Raw genomic sequence first — 21,342 nt, 5'->3', positions numbered from 1 at the left:
AGATAATTTTATTTTCTCAAGGAAATTGAAATTCCAGATTTTTAGTTGTTTAAAATTTTGTTTTAAAATTTCAAAATTTTAAATTTTTCATAAAAAAACATCCAAATAATAAATTCTAAATTACAAAAATTCAAATTCTCTGATAAATTACTTTCCTCAGTTAAAATTCTCTATCCAAACGCATTCAAAATGTAATTAATGAACTAAGGTTGAAATTCTTGCATCAAAAGATATTTATATTTAGTATTTAGTTATGTATCGAATATGATTATTTTTTAAAGATGATATATGTGGAAAAATATTCATTTTACTAAATTTATTAATAAAAAGAAAGAAAAATCATGCATGTGTTTTATCTGTAATTATTTATATACATAGTTCAATAATTTCTTAAAATATTATTCCATTAATTATTTTTATCCATAAAAATTAAGTATAATATTAAAAATTTATAAAACTAACAAAATTCATTTGTATTCTATTAGCTATTGAAGTTGAGAGAATTAACAAAACTCACACACTTCGGTCCCAAACGTCATTTTAAGCATTAAACAGCAATCACATCCCATGAGACTACGAACTGAATCATCGCTTTCCACAAGTTTTTTTTTTTTTTGCCTCGAAACATAATTGCATGCGTTAGTACAATGTATAATGTATAGGGTTGTTCACTCCGGAATCGCATCTTCTTAAAAAAGCCTATCATAATTTTAGTTTTTTCTTTTTTCATTTTACTTGTAATATTGGAATTATAAGTTAGTATCTTGCTATGACATTTTCAAATAATTTTATAACTTCTGCAAATAACATCGTAACATTTTATGACCCAAAATATAAAAAAAAATAAAAATAAAAATAAGAAAGCAGAAACAGGAAAAGGTAACATAAAACATTGAAGTAATAAAATTCCATAAAAAATAATAAAAGTATTTTAGAATATATAGATTCATTCAGGATAAACGTTACAATATTTATCATTTTTTAAGTTACGATTTATACAAAATAATCATAGCGTTTATTTTGATAAGTTTAAAAATAATTTTATAACATTTTTCTACAAGTCAATAGAAAGGGACAAAGTGATAGAAAACAATATAAATATGAAAAAAAAGATTGGAAACGAATTTCATGACAAAAAATTACAAATTCATTCATTCTAGACAAAAAGTTGCAAAATTTATACTGTGGAATCGTAACATTTGTTAAATAATATTATATTTTCTTATAATCTAAGAAAGACGGGGAAAAGTAATTAAAACCAGGAAAAGTAATAAAGAGAAAGAAAAAAGTAACAAAAAGGGTTAAAACCCACACACACACAAAAAAAAAGTTTAAAAGTTGACGATGTCATAACAAAAGTTATAAATTTTCCTTTAACGGGACAGCGACATCTTCGTCTCTAATCTTCTTTTTCTCTTTTCTGTTTGTTTCATTTTCTTTCCTCTAGGTAACCAAAAACTACCCATATTTTTCACATTGTTTTCAAAATTTGTTGTTAAATGAACATGTGCTAGTATTGTCCGTGAAATGCAAGGAAATCGATTAACAATTGTCATAATTGGCATAAAAGATTTTTAAATATTAAAATTTAGTTGCTTCGTTTTTCTTACTGCAAAAAAAAAAAAAACTTTCGATTGTAACATAAAATTTCAAAAAAAAATATATCATTTTTTTCGTTCAGGTCTATTATATTAATATTATAAATATAAATTTTCAACAGTTGAATATATTTTTCTCAAAATATATAATGGTTTTTAAAATTAGTTTATTATTAACTTTTCATAATCTTTACATATAATAAAAATCTTGCATTTTTATTCTCTTTATATATTTGTATATTTTCATAATTTTATTATTTTTAAAAAAATTAAAAGGTCAAAATAAAATAAAAATAAATTACATCTTGAGGGAAAAAAAAGATAGGATACATAAACAGCACATGCACAATAAATTGTGACGGAAAGTGAAACTTGCTTGGTGCATATTGTTTGTGTAGGTTTGAGTGAAACATGACCACGCAGTCATGACCTCATCCATAGAGCAATCTAATCTAATTTTGGTAATACTTAATACTTTTTTTTATTCACATGTATTGTTTTTGGATTTCTTTTAGAAATAATTCAAATTTTACTTTACCATATTATTAAGATGTTTTAATCACTAATTACAACATTTGACTTTTTAGTAAAATTTAAAATATCTTTACGAATTTCGATTCTTTTAGTCAGCTAATTATAAAATTAATCATTAGACCGAAACTTAATCCCACTTTCTTTTTCAGAAGGCAAAGCACATTACTCCTTTCTAAGAATGCATGTATTCTGGAACATCAAACCTAGATTATTTCACAAAAACTTATCGAATCATTTTCCAAAATCTCACCGTGTTATTGAGATTAAGACACTTTCATATTTAAGTTCACCGTATTATTAAGATTATGACACTAATTCCATTGATGTTTAATGCTATGATTTGACACCTATAGCAATCGCTTTATTTTAAACAAAAAAACAATTACTTTTTGCTTGAGATTTAGAACCACCGAATGCAAATTGACCTAATTAAAGATCAGATAGTAGCATATATTATGATAAAATGCAGTTTTTTTATGAGAGATAAAATGCAGTTTGAATTAATTAGATTGGATGATTTGGTGTTTTTCGTGCATTCTTTTGGACACATTTTTTTTTTACATTTTAATTTCCCAATTCCTATTATATATCTCCAAATATTGAATTACATGAACTCTCATTTGTAAGAAACCAATTCAAAAATCTATATATATGCACGCGCAATAAAAAAAGAAAATCATGCAAAAACCTAATAATAAGCATGCCTTAAGATAATCCTACAGGAACGTAGTTCATAATATACTTAATAACTGATATAATATCATAAGGTCGTGATTGATTATTTATTCAGAAGATAGTTTATAATCATGGTCCCTTGGAAAGACCTTAATAAAATGGTCCCTCGGAAAGAATGTATGACATTTTGGACAAGCATGTTGGTAGTTGAAAATGTTAATTATAATTTTTTTTTATTTTTTTTTATGATTGAACGGGGCTAAGAGCCCCAAAACCAAACAAAACAATTACATCTGATTAGTGACCCGAAAGGAATTTCCAATCAGCATGCCCTCCACACATGGTGGAGGATAATCAAACAAAACGCAATCACAATCTAGAGATAAACCAAACTTTGCTAAGGCAACTCCAATAGAATTATGCTCTCTCTGAGAACGAAACTCCAATACGATACTACTAATCTCTGCAGGAACCGCACTTCCTTTAGCAATGACAGATATGGCTTCCATGGAGTCTGACTAAAATCATGACTTTTCGACCACCCCGAGCAATAGCTAGTCTAAGACCATGGTAGATGGCCCAAAGCTCGGTCTGAAAACTGGAAAGCACTTGAAGAGATCTAGCATATCCCATAATGAACGGGTTCTAATTATCCGAGATGAAACCAACACATGCAGCCCTCTGCCCAGCGATTGATAAGGCTCCATCACAATTCACCTTCATCCATCCTTCCTGGGTGGATCTTGGCTCCAAGTAAATGGTATTCTCTATAAACGTTCCGTTAAGGCACATTAAATCAGAGTTAGCTCTTGAAATATCATCCACTATATAATTCCTTCTAACAAGGATACTTGAGTTAAGGTTCCAACATCCAAAGAAAATGAAGTCATTTCTTCTACGCCATAAAAGTTATAGAATGACCATGTTATAAAGATGGATCAACAATAGTTAGTTAGCTATGCTCTAGCCTTGTAACAGAAATCTGTTGTAAACCTATTAGTTGTGTGATACCCATATTTGTAACTAGTATTGGTGTATATAAGTCTCATCTAATGTCATTCTTGTAGGACATATTCTTTAGATTCATTGTGATCAAATAAAAAACTCTGAGTGCAAGTGAGGAGAGGCTATTGTAAACTTCCCTAGAAGTCTTGCTGTTGTATGTTGTGCAATTGTGATTAAGTAATGAAGAAAGAATCGGCTACAGTGTGGATGTAGGGGTCTCAATTGCCCTGAACCACGATAATTTTCTTGTTGTTTTGCTTTTTCTTTACCACCTTTGTTATTAGCATTCTTGCTATGTGCGCCTGCATATCACCATATTTGCAGTAATATCATCGTAGCATTCTAACAATTGGTATTAGAGCCAGGTTCTTGGAGGGATCTTGCGATGGGGACAAGGTTTGATGTGGAGAAGTTCACAAGAGAAAATGATTTCAGCCTGTGGAGGATCAAGATGCAAGCTTTTCTTGTTCATCAAGGGCTTGATGATGCATTACAAGGAGCCTCTAAGCTTCCATCTACACTGTCAGACAAAGAGAAGAAAGATTTGCTCAGTAAAGCTCATAGCACAATCATTCTTTCTCTTGGTGATGAGGTTCTTCGAGAGGTAGCTGAGGAGAAATCTGCAGCAGGGATTTGGCTGAAACTTGAGAGCCTGTATATGACCAAATCCCTAACTAACAAGTTGTACCTGAAGAAAAGACTACATAAGCTGAAGATGGAAGAAGGTTCTTCTATCAAAGAACATGTTTCTTTGTTCACAAAGGCAGTTCTTGATTTGAAAAGTGTAGATGTGAGGATAGACGAGGAAGATCAAGCAGTAATGCTACTATGTTCTCTTCCATCATCCTTTGAAAATTTGGTGGACACTATGCTTTTTGGGAGAGATACACTCACCTTGGAGGAGGTTAAAGCTACCCTGAATTCTCGAGAATTAAAGAAAAAGATAACTGAAAATAAAGGTGAAGGTGGAGATCCCGAGGCATTGATGGCTAGAGGAATATTAGAAAAGAGGGATTCAAAGAGCAAGAACAAGAGGAGGTCCAAATCCATGAACAAGAAGGCCTGCTACTACTACAAGAAAGAGGGTCATTTCAAAAAAGAATGCCCTGAAAGGAAGAAGAATAAAAATGGTAAATACAATGATGAATCTGATATAGCAGTGGTGGCTGATGGATATGAAAGTGATTAAGTGCTCTCCATCTCAACTGAAAAGCACAATGAGGAATGGATTCTAGACTCGGGTTGCTCATTCCATATGACACCCAATATGGAATGGTTCAGCTCTTATAAGGAGATAGATGGAGGGAATGTTCTCATGGGAAACAATATGGCATGTAATGTCATTGGCATTGGAACTATTAAATTGAAGATACAAGATGGATCTGTAAAGCTGCTCCCTGATGTGAGGCATGTTCCTGAGCTTAAAAGGAACCTGCTCTCTTTGGGAATGCTAGATTAATCTGGATGTTCATTCAAAGGAGAAGGTGGAACTTTAAAGGTATTCAAAGGTTCATTACAAGTAATGAAGGGTACAAGGCAGAATGGCCTTTACAAACTGCAAGGTAACACTATCTTGAACTTAGTTGGCCTAGTTTCTATCTCTGAACCAAATTCTTCCAAGCTTTGGCATTATAGATTAGGTCATGTGAGTGAGAAAGGGCTAGAAGAACTACATAAACAAGGATTGATCGGTAATGGGAATTATCAAAAGCTAAGTTTTGTGAACATTGTGTATATGGAAAACAAAAGAGAGTTAGTTTCCATAATGCAACTCACACAACTCAGGGTATCCTAGATTATGTACATTCTGATGTTTGGGGGCCAGCCAGGGTACCTTCATTAGGAGGAGAAAAATATTTCATAACTTTCATTGATGATTGGTCTAGGAAAGTCTGGACTTATATGTTGAAACATAAAAATCAGGCTTTTAAGTGTTTCAAACAATGGAAATTACTTGTTGAGAATCAAACTGGTAGGCATGTGAAGCTACTCAGAACTAATAATGGCCTTGAATACTTAAGTGAGGAATTCAATGAATTTTGCAAAGACAATGGAATAAGAAGGCACAAAACTGTCAGATTGACCCCTCAGCAAAATGGCCTTGCTGAAAGGATGAACAAGACCATTTTGGAAAGGGTGAGATGTATGTTGTCTAATGCAAAATTGGCAAACAGTTTTTGGGGAGAGGCTGTGAATACAGCATGCTATCTAATAAACAGATGTCCTTCAAGTGCAATTGAATTCAAAACACCAGAGGAAAGATGGACAGGAAAAGCTCCAAGCTATGAAAACTTAACAATTTTTGGATGCATTGTATATGTTCATTCTAATGAAGGCAAACTTGAACCTAGAGCTAAGAAGGGAATCTTCTTAGGTTATCCGAAAGGAGTGAAGGGATATAAATTCTGGTTATTGGATCCTGCAGGTCCCAAATCAATTATCAGCAGGGATGTCTTGTTTAGAGAAGAAGACATGATAGCAAATTATCAATAGAAGTCTGATTCAGTTCAAAAGGGTGTTCAAGCTGAGAAAAATAGACACTCTGATCAAGGAATTAGGTTGGAGGTGGAGAAGCTTGCACAAACATTAGGTCTAGTAGAGGACAGAAATGAAGCATCTCATGATGAACCTATGATTTCATTAATTCCTGAACCTGCTGATACTTCATATATCCTGGTCAAAGACAAAGAAGGCAGATTAAAGCTCCTATAAGATTGGGTTATGTTGATCTCATAGCTTATGCTTTGAGTATAGAAATTGATGATCAAGGCTCAGAACCAATTTCTTACAAAGATGCAATTTCCAGAACCGACAGTGATCAGTGGAGATCAGCAATGCAAGATGAGTTTGACTCTTTAATGAAGAATGATACTTGGAAACTTGTTGAAAAGCCAGCAAAGCAGAAATTTGTAGGGTGTAAATGGATTTTCAAAAGGAAACCAGAAGAAACAGGAATGGATAGCTACAGATACAAAGCAAGGCTTGTGGCTAGGGGTTTCACACAAAGAGAAAGAATTGACTATAATGAGATTTTTTCTCCAGTTGTGAAGCATACAAGCATCAGAATCATCTTGGCACTAATTGCAGTTCACAACCTTGAATTGGAGCAAATGGATGTAAAAACATCCTTTTTACATGGGAATCTAGAAGAAACAATATATATGAGTCAACCTGAAGGATATGGGGTAAAAGGGAAAAAGGAGATGGTATGTTTGCTGAAGAAATCTCTGTATGGACTGAAACAGTCCCTAAGGCAGTGGTACAGTCAAATGGTTTCAACAGAAGTTCCTATGACAGTTGTGTCTACTTCAGAAGGTTGAAGCCTGATTGTTTTATCTACTTATTGCTCTATGTAGATGACATGTTGATTGCAAGTACAGATATGAAAGCCATCAAAGAATTGAAGAATTTGTTGCAATCTGAGTTTGAAATGAAGGATTTAAGGGCTGCAAGGAGAATACTGGGAATGGATATTATCAGGAAAAGAAATGAAGGTTTGTTATATCTATCTTAGTCAAGCTATGTGCAGAAACTACTAAGAAGGTTCAATATGCTTGATTCAAAACCTGTATCAACACCTATTGCTGGACATTTTAAACTGTCAATCACTCATTCTCCACAAACAGAAGATGAAATCAAAGATATGAGTAGAATCCCCTACTCGAATGCTATAGGTTCACTTATGTACGATATGGTCTGTACTAGACCAGATTTAGCATACTCAGCTAGCATTGTAAGTAGATTCATGGCAAATCCTGGAAAACAACACTGGAGTGTCGTAAAGTGGATCTTAAGATATCTAAAGGGTTCAAAGTCTGTTGGTCTGGTCTATGAAGAAAGTCAGAAAGAATCAATGGTCTGTCAGGCTATGTTGATGTTGATTATGCAGGTGACATTGACAAAAGAAGGTCCTTAACAGGATACTTATTCACTTTGTATGGAAGTGTCATAAGTTGGAAGGCTAATTTGCAATCATTTGTGGCTCTATCTACCACTAAGGCAGAGTATATAGCTCTCACTGAAGCTATAAAGGAAGCCATATGGCTTAAAGGTCTTGTTCATGAGCTCGAAGGAAAGACTGGTCCTGTTGAAGTATGGTGTGATAGTCAAAGTGCAATTGATCTCTCTAAAAACCAAGTTTTTCATGAGAGGACAAAGCATATTGACATTAGGATGCATTACATCCGAGACATCATAGCACAAGGTGAAGTTGAAGTGAGGAAAGTGGCTAGAGCAAACAATCCTGCAGACATGCTGACAAAAGTAGTTCCATGTTCAAAGTTTACTCATTGTTTAAACTTGGTGAACATTGGAACTTGTGACACTTGAAGTCTCTGTAAGAGATTGGAGGAAGGAGAGCTTGTTGGCCCTAATATTGAAGATCCAAGGTGGAGATTGTTATGAAGATGGATCAACAATAGTTAGTTAGCTAAGCTCTAGCCTTGTAACAGAAATCTGTTGTAAACCTATTAGTTGTGTGATACCCATATTTGTAACTAGTATTGGTGTATATAAGTCTCAGCTAATGTAATTCTTGTAGGACATATTCTTTAGATTCATTGTGATCAAATAAAAAACTCTGAGTGCAAGTGAGGAGAGGCTATTGTAAACTTTCCTAGAAGTCTTGATGTTGTATGTTGTGCAGTTGTGATCAAGTAATGAAGAAAGAATCGGCTACAGTGTGGATGTAGGGGTCTCAATTGCCCTGAACCACAATAATTTTCTTGCTATTTTGCTCTTTCTTTGCCACCTTTGTTCTTAGCATTCTTGCTGTGTGCGCCTGCATATCACCATATCTGCAGTAATATCATCGCAGCATTCTAATAGACCCTAAAAGCTATATTCCAGTCGGCCCTTTTGCATGACTTACCATCAATATGCTTTAACACTCAACTCTTTGAGTCTAGTGAGCATAACCAAACCCATAAATATGTGGAAACAAGTTGCTTCCTATTAACTAAAAAATTTGCACTTATTTTCGTTAGCAAATATAATCCCATAGGTATATTAAAAGAAGGAGACAATTCATCCTTTGGAGGCCTTTTATCCTCCTGACAGATCTTTCGTTATGGGTCTATCTGTTAAATTTTTATGTTTATCAAAGATCAATCATTGGAACAACTTATAAACAAAAGAGTGATGGGTTTTGATAATATTAACTCTAATGATAATTTTAATAGTAGTTTAATAACAATTCTAATGGAAATTTTGATAATAACTTTGGTAGTAATTTCGATAATAATAAGAAGTAGGGATTGAAATAGTAAAAATTATAAGAAAAAATGGAGATTGGAAAAAGTAAAAGACTACTCCAAAAAATATTTTTTACGACACACCATCAACGATGGTTATCAGACATCATCATTAAAGATAACATGGAGACAATCTTGTAATTAGATGAATTGACAACGAAGACGATTTTCAAATAACTGTCATGGAATTGTGAGTTTAAGGACAGTTATTCAAAAAATCATCATTGGAGAGTGACTACAAAGACGGGCTTTTGAAAACCATCATAATAGACACGTGCCTTACGAAACTTGTCTTTCATGCAACTCTCTCTCTCTCTCTCTCTCACACACTAACCCTTTCCTCTCACTTGTGCCTAAGCTTCTTCTCTCCTTTCGTTCATTGTTGTCGCACCTCACTCATTGTTCTCTCATTAAACTCACCAGAACACACCCACATCTCTCTCTTCTCCCTCTACTTGTTCTCGAATCAAAGATCTGCAACTTTCTCTCTCTCTCTCTTTCTCTCTCATTTTCTCATGATTTTTCCCTCGGCGTTGCCATGACGGAACCAACAGAGCCATCCATGTCATCTTCATCCCCGAGGGACCCAACCATTGGGGTTCACCCAAGGCGTGAGCTCTTCGAGCACAACCTCTTGCCAATCTCGCGCAAACCTTAATTCCGTTAAAGCATAAGCTTCTCGAGTTATCTTCCAACCAATGAGTAGACTCAGCGGCAATCCTCAAGTCACTGCAGATCTCCATTGAGCACGCCAGGCTCATCCTCGATACCTTTGCCTCAATTCTACACTTTGACTTTGAACCTCTTGTCCTCACCAAGCATGGTGAAATCGATTTTGTCAAGTGTTGACGTCCATGATCTGATTTTGTTCCTCTACATTCAATCCTACAAGAGGCTTCTCCCGCGCATGCACAAGGACTCTACAACCGTCGCTAACGTTTGGCCTTCCACCTCCGCGTTCGATGGCCTCAATTTTGATATGCATTAAAGAAAAAAACTGCAGCAAACATAGCACATTCAAGAAGCACATTAAAGATACCTTCATATTTCTACTTCTTAATGTTTTCTCTTTTTTTGTTCTTTTATTTTTTATGTTAGACGAAGATTTTTCCTGTTCTTGATGTGGTGATCTAGAAACTTGGAGCACTTACAGTATTGATTTCTCAATATAATTTTTTTTTATAAACCAAATTGCTTTAGACACCACCCCAATGGAGAAGTGCAAAATCACACAAATTTCTAATGTGTATAGCCTTAGTAACTATCTATAGGTGTCACTGCTTTCTAATAATTGAAACATTTGTTATACCACATACCAATATTATTTTAAAGCAATAGATTTAAATTGCTTTATTCAATAACATTTAACTTGTTATGTTTACTTTAAAGTTCCAACCGAAAAATATGGCCTAATAGTTTCGATCTTGGTTCATGCTTAAATTTTTTTTATAACGATAAAATTTGTTATGTTTGGAGATAGTCGAGTTATTCTATAGGAACCGCTTCCTTTCAGGTTTATCTGATAATTATGTAACTCAGTATCACTGATGCCTACAATGTCCATAGAATTCAATAAGAATCATGATAGCAACTAAACTAAACGTGGTAATATAATATATAGTTGAAAACCTATTTCACTCTTGAACAACGACATAGTATAATTACACAAGCACCAAGGAAACATAAAACATTTGACAAATTTCCAAATGGCTAGTGAAAAATAACTTCATTTATCATGTTTCTTTATTTCATCTTCATTCGTTTTTTTTTCTAGATTGATGGAAAATTCAAGAGGCTTAGAAAGGATGGTGTAGACTTTGAGCTGATAGAACACTCTCCTGATGACAGAGTTGATCTGTATTTGCTTATGGTTTTATCATCTTGATTTTCTCTTTCTATTACTTTTAAAAATTTCCTATGATAGCTTGTAGTGTGATCTGATAATCATCTTGTAGTTTGGAATTATGATGCTTATCTTGGCTACAGTTGGCTTCGATAAGTATATAAGGTCTTACATGCATGATTATTTTTTCTCTGAACAAAGAATGGATTTGCTCACAATTAAAATTTGTTGTAATAAGCTCAATTTTGGGGTGGAAAATGGTCGTTTATATGTAGGTGACTCAATTTCATTTTTCTTTTTCTTAATTTTGTTCTTAAATTAATTGTCTAGTTTTCCAAGTTCTCAATTTCCCCCCTAATTTTCTCTTTTTCTTTTGTGATTTATTTTAATTCTTTTCCAAATAAATTATTGCAGCTTATTTTTCTTTGGGTGGATCCTCGTCACATGCACTTTTATATTAAGCAATATATCTTTAGTTGGTCACAAGTAAGTTTCATCAATTAATTTAATTCACAAATCAACCATGCTTTATGTTAATTTGTAGGCTATTGGTTACAGTATGTCTACAAGGGAACCATAGGCCCATTTTTCTTTTTTAATTTATTTTGGTTTTGAAAAATTAGTACAAGAAAAAGGAAGACTCTTAAAAAAATTGTTTTTTTTACAAATTTTCATAAATAAGAAATATATTAAAAATAATGTGATAATTTTGTAATTAAAAAGTATAAAAAAAATAAAATACAAGTAAATGGGCCTTGGAGGGCTTGTTTACTTTTGTTTTGACTTTTAACTTACAAAATCGTCATGTTATTTTTGATCTATTCTTGATTTTGAAGATTTATACAAGAAAAGGAGAAAAAAAAATTCATTGTTTCCTATACAAATCTTTAAAAACATTAGTGACTTACTGTGTCTACATGGTCCGCTGCTGGCTCGTTTAGTAGATTGTTCCTTTGTTGTAGACTTTTTTTATCAAATTAGTAAGGATGACTGTCCAACAACATTCAGGCGATACAATAATCAGATCTTTATTGGCAGAGTGTTGGTCTCACCTGCAGTTATGTTTTCTGTGATTTTGTGGATGGTTTTTGTTAGAGAGAGACAAGTTCAAATATCTTCAAAGAAGTTTAAGAGAACGCTTATTAAAACTCAATAAGACCAAAAAATTGTCATTTGAAAGGTAATTAATTGCATCGGATATGTAATTTTCTCTAATATATGCAGCTTACACTTTAAAGTGTATTGGTAATCTTAGCTTACAAATCTACAATTTTATTTTTCAGGCTACATTGATGTTAAGCATTGAGATTCCTTTCAGGAAATATGTGCGCATCATATTTATGGATAAGGCATTAGTTTCAACTAGTCCTACAATAAAAGGAAATACAACAATATATTTCTTTCATGAATTTGTTGATGTTAAGTGGCAACAGGATAAAGTCTATCAAAGTTTTTAAATTTCCAGTGGCTATTCATTCAGATGGCTGAAGAAGAGAAACTTCTTTAAGTTAAAATAGAGTTGCCTAATCATATTAAAATGAATTGACAATGACTTGTAATGTGCCTATCTAAAAGATAGTGAAGGAACTTATTTGAGCATATATATATATTTGTTTATTACAATTTGTCTAGGTTTGATTTTCTGAAATTGCATGTTGGGTTTAGGCTAAAACAAAATAAATATTAAAAATAAATTAAACAAAGTCGATTTAGAAAAATCATCTTAAAATATGCATTTTAAATCCATCTTAAGTTAAAAATCATCTTAAAAAATCGTCTTAGAAAGTACACACCGTCTTTAAATTCATCCCTTTTTAACATTTTAAAAAAACATAATCTAACACAATTTAACAACAACTAATTTAGAAACCTACATTCTAAGATGGTTTAAAAACCATCATTGAAAGTGTACACCTTCCACGATAACAAATTCAAAGACGGTTAAAATTGTTGTGAAAAAGATAATAAAATAGTCTTTGAAAGGCGATTTGTAATAGTGAGGGTTGAAAGGAAAATAAAAACTAAAATTAAAATGTCGGTTGAAAATATTATTCTAACCAGTCATTCCATAATTGTCACATGGACCTAAGAAGATAAGAAAATATTACATGTTTCAGTTCTTATTACAATGGTACAAATTAATATTTAAAGACAATAATTCTTAACTACCCATAAATTCCTAAATAACTTAATCACCATATTTTAATACTCAACCAAACTAATCTATTAAAATACTTTTTCAATATTTTATCAAAGATATTTTTCGATAATCGAAAAAGGTGGATGTTAATATTTTCATAATTAATTCGTAGGTTGGCAATCTTTGAGAGCAAGGAGAGTGATTCCTGCATTCCTTTGCAAATGGGACAGAAAGGAGAAGCCACCATTCTACGATGGCACCTACGAACATTTGTGGTGACTTTCCATATTTGAATTTATTGACAATAACAACTAGGTCGTGTAGATAATTCAACAATTTAAATGACTAAAAAGAATAATAAAACCATATAATTACCTGTAAAACTCAGTATAATAATGTATGATTATTAAAAAAAATGTATGTGTATCTCTATCCAAAAAAATAATAATGTATGTGTATTAAAAATATTGATTCAATTTGGATCAGTTTGATTTTACAAATACTACCAATCAAATTACCTCATAATTAATTTAAAATTTCTATTAGTAGTTTTATTGTAAGTGGGTTAAGTTGAGTTTTGGTTATCCAAACCTACCACCCAATTTAATTACAATTAGATTAATTAAAGTAAAATCAATCAAATTTAATACTTCAATCTAACTCACAAAGATCTAATTGGATTGATTGATTTACATTCCATCTATTTACACCCCTTGTAATGATTAAAAAAAACTTAATTATAAATTTAGTTTTCATATTTATACCTGTTCATAAATTTGATTCTCATGTTATTTAATTCACCAATTTAATTTCCTTTATTTATTTATTTTTTGGCAATCCCATGATTTTAATTCTGAATCCCAAATTTGAATGTTATCTATTAATTGTTTACATTTTATTCGATGTTGATTAGGTGGATGAATATTTGGCGTGTACCAACAAGTGCAAGTTCGAATCAATGGCCAACGCTCAACTCACAGCAATAGCGTCATCGATCTCTACGGCAATACACTGCGATTAAGCCTCTGGGAGATTAGATTGCTGATAAAAATTAAGGAAGCAGAGGAGAAAACTGAGGGTGGGATTTTGCTTCCATCAACTGCTCAAACGAAGCCTCAAGGGGGTGAGGTGGTTGCTGTTGGGAAGAACAATGTAGAGATTAGTGTGAAGACTGGTGCATAAGTTGTGTATTCGAAGTATGCAGGTACTGAGGTGGACTTCAATGGTACAAAGCATCTTATTGTGAAGGATCCTTGAAACTAATGATAGAGTCCTCATAAAGGTTGTTGAAGCTGAGGAAGGCAACAGAAAACCATTGTGTATGACTCCGGGGAACACAGTTTTGTATTCCAAATATGCTAGAAATAAGAGCACGATACTGAACATAAATTTACTTAAATTTGGGATTGGAAACAAAATTACTGGTTTAAAAAAAAACTCAATTAGTGAATTAAATTATAAAAAAATTAAATTTTTGAGCTAAGATAAATAAGAGGATCAAATTTGTAATTAAAAAAACGTTAAATTTTACTTTTTAAAAACATTTAAATATAAGTAATTTTATTTTAAAATTAATTTTAATCTATTAATTTTAAAAATCAATTTCTTTCGAAATTAATTTTGCAAATATTCACTCAATAGGTAGGATTGATTGGTGGACCAATTCTCAAAGACATTGAATAACAATTATTATTTTTTCTCATGAAAAAGATAAGTTTTGCATATGTTCAAACAAACTAGATTTTTTTTTTGTGAATTCAAACTAGATATGTCAATTCCAATATATATAACTTAGTTGACAACACACATTAAAGTTGTATGAGAAAAAACTTAAATTCAATTCTTATAGAATAATTTTTGTAAAAGATAAAGAATTTTAAATCAATTAGTAGGACTATACACACAAAAAAATCATTAAATATGATTAAATTTCAAACTTAGAATTAGTGTTATAATCAATCTAAGAATACTTGGGTCTCATCAAGTTAAATTTTTTTAAGAAAAATAAAATTAGAAATATTGAAGAATTTAAAGTTATTTTTCCAATCATAAATTTAAAAAGTAATTTGAAGTATGTGAATAATTGTTGCTCCTTAATTAGTGTGGTTGAATTCAAGATCTTCATATGCAACTTAGTTATATATTTGACGAAATTTTTTTAATCGCTCACAGTAAAAAAAAAAAAAAGTATTTACCTAAATACATGCTTACCCTTTGGACTCTAGAATACGATGTTGCCAGGTAACGAACATTTTATTGCAGAAGATGAAACACAAAGCAAAAAAGCACTGCGAAAGCAAAATAACGGAAAGAAAAAAGGGACAGATGGGCCTACTCTCTTCACCAAACCAGTGTGTGGCACTTGTGACCCTTCAACCTTTTGAAACCACACATTTTTTTCACTGTTTGCAGAGACAAGGCCACAAAAGGATGATAGAAGGATAAGAGAGGATACAAAGTCCAAAGGGGAAACCATGCAGCATTCTCCAACGTTCGAATTGAAACTTATCAGACCATAAGACAAAAAAGATAGGAAGATTATTTCATTTGTTAGTTTTTTTATTTTTATTTTTTTGGGTCTACATTGTACTATAGTTTCCACTTCCAAGTTCCAACTTTTGAGGAGAATGTTATCCTATTTTTCATATTTTCCAAACAATTCCACTTCAACCGGTTATCAATTTCTATTGTAACTAATATTTTAGCATATACATTACATAGGATAGTTGTTTTAATTTATATATGTAATTAAATTTTATAATGAATAAATAATTTTAATATTTAAGTAATATTATAATTAAACTTTAAAATAGATAAATAAATAATTTTAAATATATATAAATTATATTTTATATTATAATGAAGAATTTTAATTGTGATATAAATTTTTTTTACAGAATTTTTTTTAATTATTGGTAATTCTTTAAAAGAATCTATTGAAATTTAATTTAAAAATAAAGACAAAAGAGGATAGATTATATGGAATATGTGGTTAAGAAGATAAGTATATAAATAAAATAAAATAAAATAATTTGAGATTGTTAATAGATAACTTTTAGCCAATTGCAGAATTAGTGTATAAAATGCATATTGAAAAGAAAAATATTAAAAATATTTAATTGACAGAGTGAGAATTTCACTTTTCAATATATTCTAATATATATATATATATATATATATATATATATATATATATATATAAAATAATTTTTCCATTTTCTCTTCTCCAATTAATGGATATGCATTTTCCACATGTCTCATAGGATAGTCCTCGGTAATTTAAGTAGGTGATTGAATTCACAGTGGAACATTCAAAATCATGTTGAAAAACCGACTATTGTGACCCTAAGATAATGTTTAGATGTTTTATTTTATATTCAGGAATTGATTTTGAGTCTGTAATTAACTTTGAGTTAAAGAAATTTTTATATGTGTTGATAAATATTTGTATATTAAATTTTATTACTAATTTCTTTTTAAAAGAAAAACATTGAAACACATAATTACATTCCTTTAAAATTAATTCTAATTAAAATAAATTTTACAAAATAAATTTCAAATACTCACACAAAATAACTAGTCATTCCATAATTGTCAGATAAAACTAAGAAGATAAGAAAATATTACATGTTTCAGTTCTTATTAAAATGGTACAAATTAATATTTAAAGACAATAATTCCTAACTATCCATAAATTCCTAAATAACTTAATTACCATATTTTAATACTCAACCAAACTAATCTATTAAAATACTTTTTCAATATTTTATCAAAGATATTTTTCGATAATCGAAAAAGGTGGATGTTAATATTTTCATAATTAATTCGTAGGCTGGAAATTTTTGAGAGCAAGGAGAGTGATTCCTGCATTCCTTTGAAAATGGGACAGAAAGGAGAAGCCACCATTCTACGATGGCACCTACGAACATTTGTGGCGACTTTCCATATTTGAATTTATTGACAATAACAACTAGGTCGTGTAGATAATTCAACAATTTAAATGACCAAAAAGAATAATAAAACCATATAATTACCTGTAAAACTCAGTATAATAATGTATGATTATTAAAAAAAATGTATATGTATCTCTATCAAAAAAATAAAATGTATGTGTATTAAAAATATTGATTCAATTTCGATCAGTTTGATTTTACAAATACTACCAATCAAAATCAGAACCAAACCATCATTAAAAAAAAAAAAAAACAATCCAAAAAAAATCAGAGAGATTTCAATTTCATTAATTCTTGTAGTTTTTTGGATAGGTCTACGAGGTCTTTTTCTTCTTCGCCTGGAAAGTGAAACTTTCTTGATGCATCATTGTTTATAGCTTTGATTTTGGTAAAATTGACCACACAGTTACGAAAGCGTCATCCATAGACATCAATGATCAATCTAATTTTATCAATAGTCAAGGTGATGATTTGACACCTGTCACAATTTGTTTATTTATCTTAAAAAAAACAATTTATTTTGGCTGGATATAACCACCTCATACAAATCCATCTAATTAAAATCATATAGTACTAGCACCATACAATATTATAAATTCTATTAAATCAATCATCCATGCATTGCGAAATTCCCGTTAAAACATCATTTGCATTTCCCCTTCTGGTTGTGGGGCTTAAAAAAAATGAATTTGCAATTCACCAGTCACACTTACCGACTTCCCAATCCCCAATTCCTATTAACAATTGAAGAATCTCAATTTTAAATTTTTAATCCCCCACTTGCCCCCAAAAAAAGAAAATAAATAAATTTAAATACAATTTCAATTTCCAAAATGCATCAAAGAGACTTCGTTACTTCACAGTTACTACTTATGACACGTGTATCCACTTTGCAATGCTGGGTACTCCCTGGTTCACTGCGAACGCCATGTAGTAACCCGGCGGCGCCACCGCCCCACTCGGCGGAGCCGTTACTCCAATCCGGTACCTCCCGTCACTGCCGTCAGGCACGGCAGAGGAAACCGTCAGTTTGACCAAACGTTGACCCTGAGAGAACGAGTGCGTGGCAAAAGGCGCGCTAGCCAAGTTTACTTCCACAATCCCCACCACAGGCAAATCAACCGAAACCACCACATCAAACTTGCCCCCAAAACGCACTGTTTGGGGCACCTCCTCAATAACCGGTCTAAGATTCGCCCGGTCTGCAGACAAATACTCGGGCGAAAACGCCTCGAGCCGCAATTCGGTCGGAAACTCCACGTCATCGAACCGGTACAAAACATGGGGGTTACTCCCGGCAAGCAAAACCCTCGCATCAGGCAACAGATTCGCTGTAGCGTGGTACATCCTCGGAACAGTCCCTGGGTTCAAAACCATGAACCGCAACCCAACCGGTTGGTCGGGCCGGTAAAGAACCGGGTTCAAACACGGATCACTAGCCATCTCAAAACCCTGAGTCCCCGACATCGCTCCATTAATAACCAAAACGTCGCCGGTCGGAAGCATCACCATATCCCCCATAATCCTCCCATACGGCATGTCTTCCATTTCCCATCTCGGTTTCTCTTCCATCGCTAAAATGCGCCCACAGCTACCATGCGCCGGGGTGTCAGTACTCCGCAGCAAAAACGCACCGTATTTCGCACCTCCACAAACCACAATCTCAGCTTTAGAATAATTCCCTTGTAAAGCTAGCATTGCCGATGACCCTGCGGAAGGGTAATTTCTCGGGCCACCGTGTAATTTAGGGTATTCCTTAACGATGACGTGGCGGTTGAAATCGTACATCACCGATCTCGTGTTAGCGAAAACAAAAAGGTGACCGTTTGGTAGAAGGTGGACGTAAGGGTAAAGGTTATCCATTTGCGTGTCTTCGGTTTCGGATAAGAAAGGGAAAGAAACGGCGCCGTTTCGTTTGGGTGGGAAGAATTCGACTGTGTTGGAGCCGCGTCCGCCGATTATGATAACCGATCCGTCCGGGAGGATCTGGTTGGTCGCGTACCACCGGCCCTCAGCCAATTCGATGTCGTCGAGCTCTTCCCAATCGCAAGGAGAATGCAAAGAGCTCGACGACGACACATCACAAGGGGAGAATTTGCGGATCTTTTTTAGGCCGTCAAGGTCGCCGCCGGTCTGGAGGAGGGTGCCGTCGGGGAGGAACTGGCCGGAGGAACACCAGGTGTCGGTGAGGATTTTCAGAGGGCGGATTTGGTTGGTGGCGAGGTCGAGGTGGACGGAGTGGGCGTAGCAGTCGAGCTTCAGGACGGCGTCGTTTTTGTCGGAGCGGCAGTGGCCTTTCGGGAGGAGTTTTCGGGATGGGCCTATGTTGGTTCGGTCGAGGAGGACCACCGTGTTGAAGCGTGTCACCGCCGTGTGCATGGAAGCGATGCCGGCGTCCGGGACGAGAAGCTCCCACGTACCGGGGAGGTCGGCACGTGCGTGGGTTGCGAAGAGAAAGAGAAGGAAGAGAAAGTATGAGAGGTTCTCCATGGTGAGAGTGAGAGAGAGAGGGCGAAGTGGGGATTGGTGGAGTGAGGTGATGAAGCTTCTTCCATTCTTACTAATTATAGAGAATGAGGATAGAAAGTGGTAATTAAATGTGGAAATTGTGATGGAAATGAAAAGTGCACACTGTTATTACTTTATTAGTGTTATGTTATGAGGGAGAGGACAAGACACAAGTGGGTCGTTGTTGGGGGACAGTTGAGATGATGTTGAAAGTAGTAGTAGCTGCTTTCTGTAATCTGTAAATGAAATGGAGTTTCGAAAACCAATTTGGATTGCTACGCAGTTCGCAGTACTTGTAACTGGTAAACATTCCTCGATACAAATTGTTTGCTTACTCATGTGGTCAAGATGAGAAATTATTAGGTCACATAGAAGCAAGATATGATATATAATTTTAATTAATAATTATGGATACATAGATAATTAAATATATATGTACTTATTAAAATAAAAATATATAAGTAATTATTTAACAAGAAAGATTAAGTTGTTTTTTATTTTAAAGGATTTTAATCAAATTAAAATATCAAATTATTTACGTAACACAAAATTGTTGATTGAGATTTTAAATAAAATCACTTAATAATTTTTCGATCAAGAGATAGGGAGTAATTTCTCCTAAGCTATACAGTATATACACAGATTTCATAATTGAATTATTAATGATCACTTGCATAAAAATATTAGTACTACCTCTATATATAAAAAACATACAGTTCTTGATTTTTTTTTTAATATAAGAGATAATTGAGTATCATTTTTATCTTAATTATAAGAAAAATGGACCTATTTTCAAGTATATTGATTCTTAATTTGTTTTTTATCTTTAATTTGTTGTATAATTTATTAACGGCACACTTATTTTGTATGTAAGTGAATATATTTAATATATCATATATTAATTACTTAAGTCTTACTCGTTAATAAAAAAAAATTCTTAATATGAATAACGTAATTAAATATATTTATTATTATTTTTTTATCTTATGAGTAATTTTAAAAGAAAAACGAAATTCATAATGTTAATTAAAATTAACTACTTGGAGTATAATGAATTAGTTACCGGAATTAATATGATTAGTATTTACTGTACCATGGTTGGTGGACTTTAACGCTGTTTAGATAATTTTGACTTTGCATAAAAGTTTGTGCAACTTTATTAATAACAGTTTTTGACATTGAGTGAGTAATTATAATAGAATATTTGTGATACTTTATAGTATTGTTTATAAAATGAGTAATTTTAATAAAATATTCTATTTAATTTTTTAAGAAACAAAAACTTAAAACCTGACGTTAACGAAATCGAATTTATGATATTTTCATTTTTTGGGGTTAACATAAGTGTATTTGTTCTTTGGGTTTTCTGTCGGCGCTCTGAAAATAGTTACAGTAGGCGTCAGTAGGATGGTTAACTGGAAGAAGGTGCGTCACGTGAATGGAAAGCGAAGGTGCGAATTTTGGACACATAATAAGTAGGATGGTTAACGGGAAGAAGGTGCGTCACGTGAATGGAAAGCGAAGGTGCGAATTTTGGACACATAATACACGAGTGACAAGAAGTCCACAACGTGGTTTAAGTGGCGTTTACATATATGCTTTGTTTTCTTATGGAGTGGGGGACAAATAACTCGGGCTGATTAATATCCAAGAATAAGGTAGCATTTGGTTGGTTTATATTTGGATATATTTGAGATGAAAATTTTTTTAAATTGGTATGGATTTTACATTTCTATATATATATATATATATATATATATATTTAATATTTTTATTTCTATTTATTTTCATATAATTTTCATTCATTTAAATCAAATTTATCTTAAACAGAAAG

At 32.6% G+C, this 21,342-nt stretch overlaps 1 protein-coding gene across 1 annotated transcript; it reads right to left on the bottom strand.

The window, feature by feature from the left end:
- Positions 1 to 17,601: 17,601 nt before the first annotated feature.
- LOC100776515 (aldehyde oxidase GLOX) lies at positions 17,602 to 19,764 on the bottom strand. The gene has a single exon (XM_003520909.5). It carries the CDS (start codon positions 19,488 to 19,490, stop codon positions 17,871 to 17,873), a length of 1,620 nt encoding a protein of 539 aa, XP_003520957.1. The 5' UTR covers positions 19,491 to 19,764; the 3' UTR covers positions 17,602 to 17,870.
- Positions 19,765 to 21,342: the final 1,578 nt, after the last annotated feature.

This window comes from Glycine max, chromosome 3, assembly GCF_000004515.6.
Source record: "Glycine max cultivar Williams 82 chromosome 3, Glycine_max_v4.0, whole genome shotgun sequence".
Taxonomy (NCBI): domain Eukaryota; kingdom Viridiplantae; phylum Streptophyta; class Magnoliopsida; order Fabales; family Fabaceae; genus Glycine; species Glycine max.
This window is presented reverse-complemented; position numbering and strand designations above follow the sequence as displayed.

Bases quoted from the DNA above. Each gene is read 5' to 3' on its own strand.
- LOC100776515 (XM_003520909.5), bottom strand. From the start codon at position 19,490: ATGGAGAACCTCTCATACTTTCTCTTCCTTCTCTTTCTCTTCGCAACC.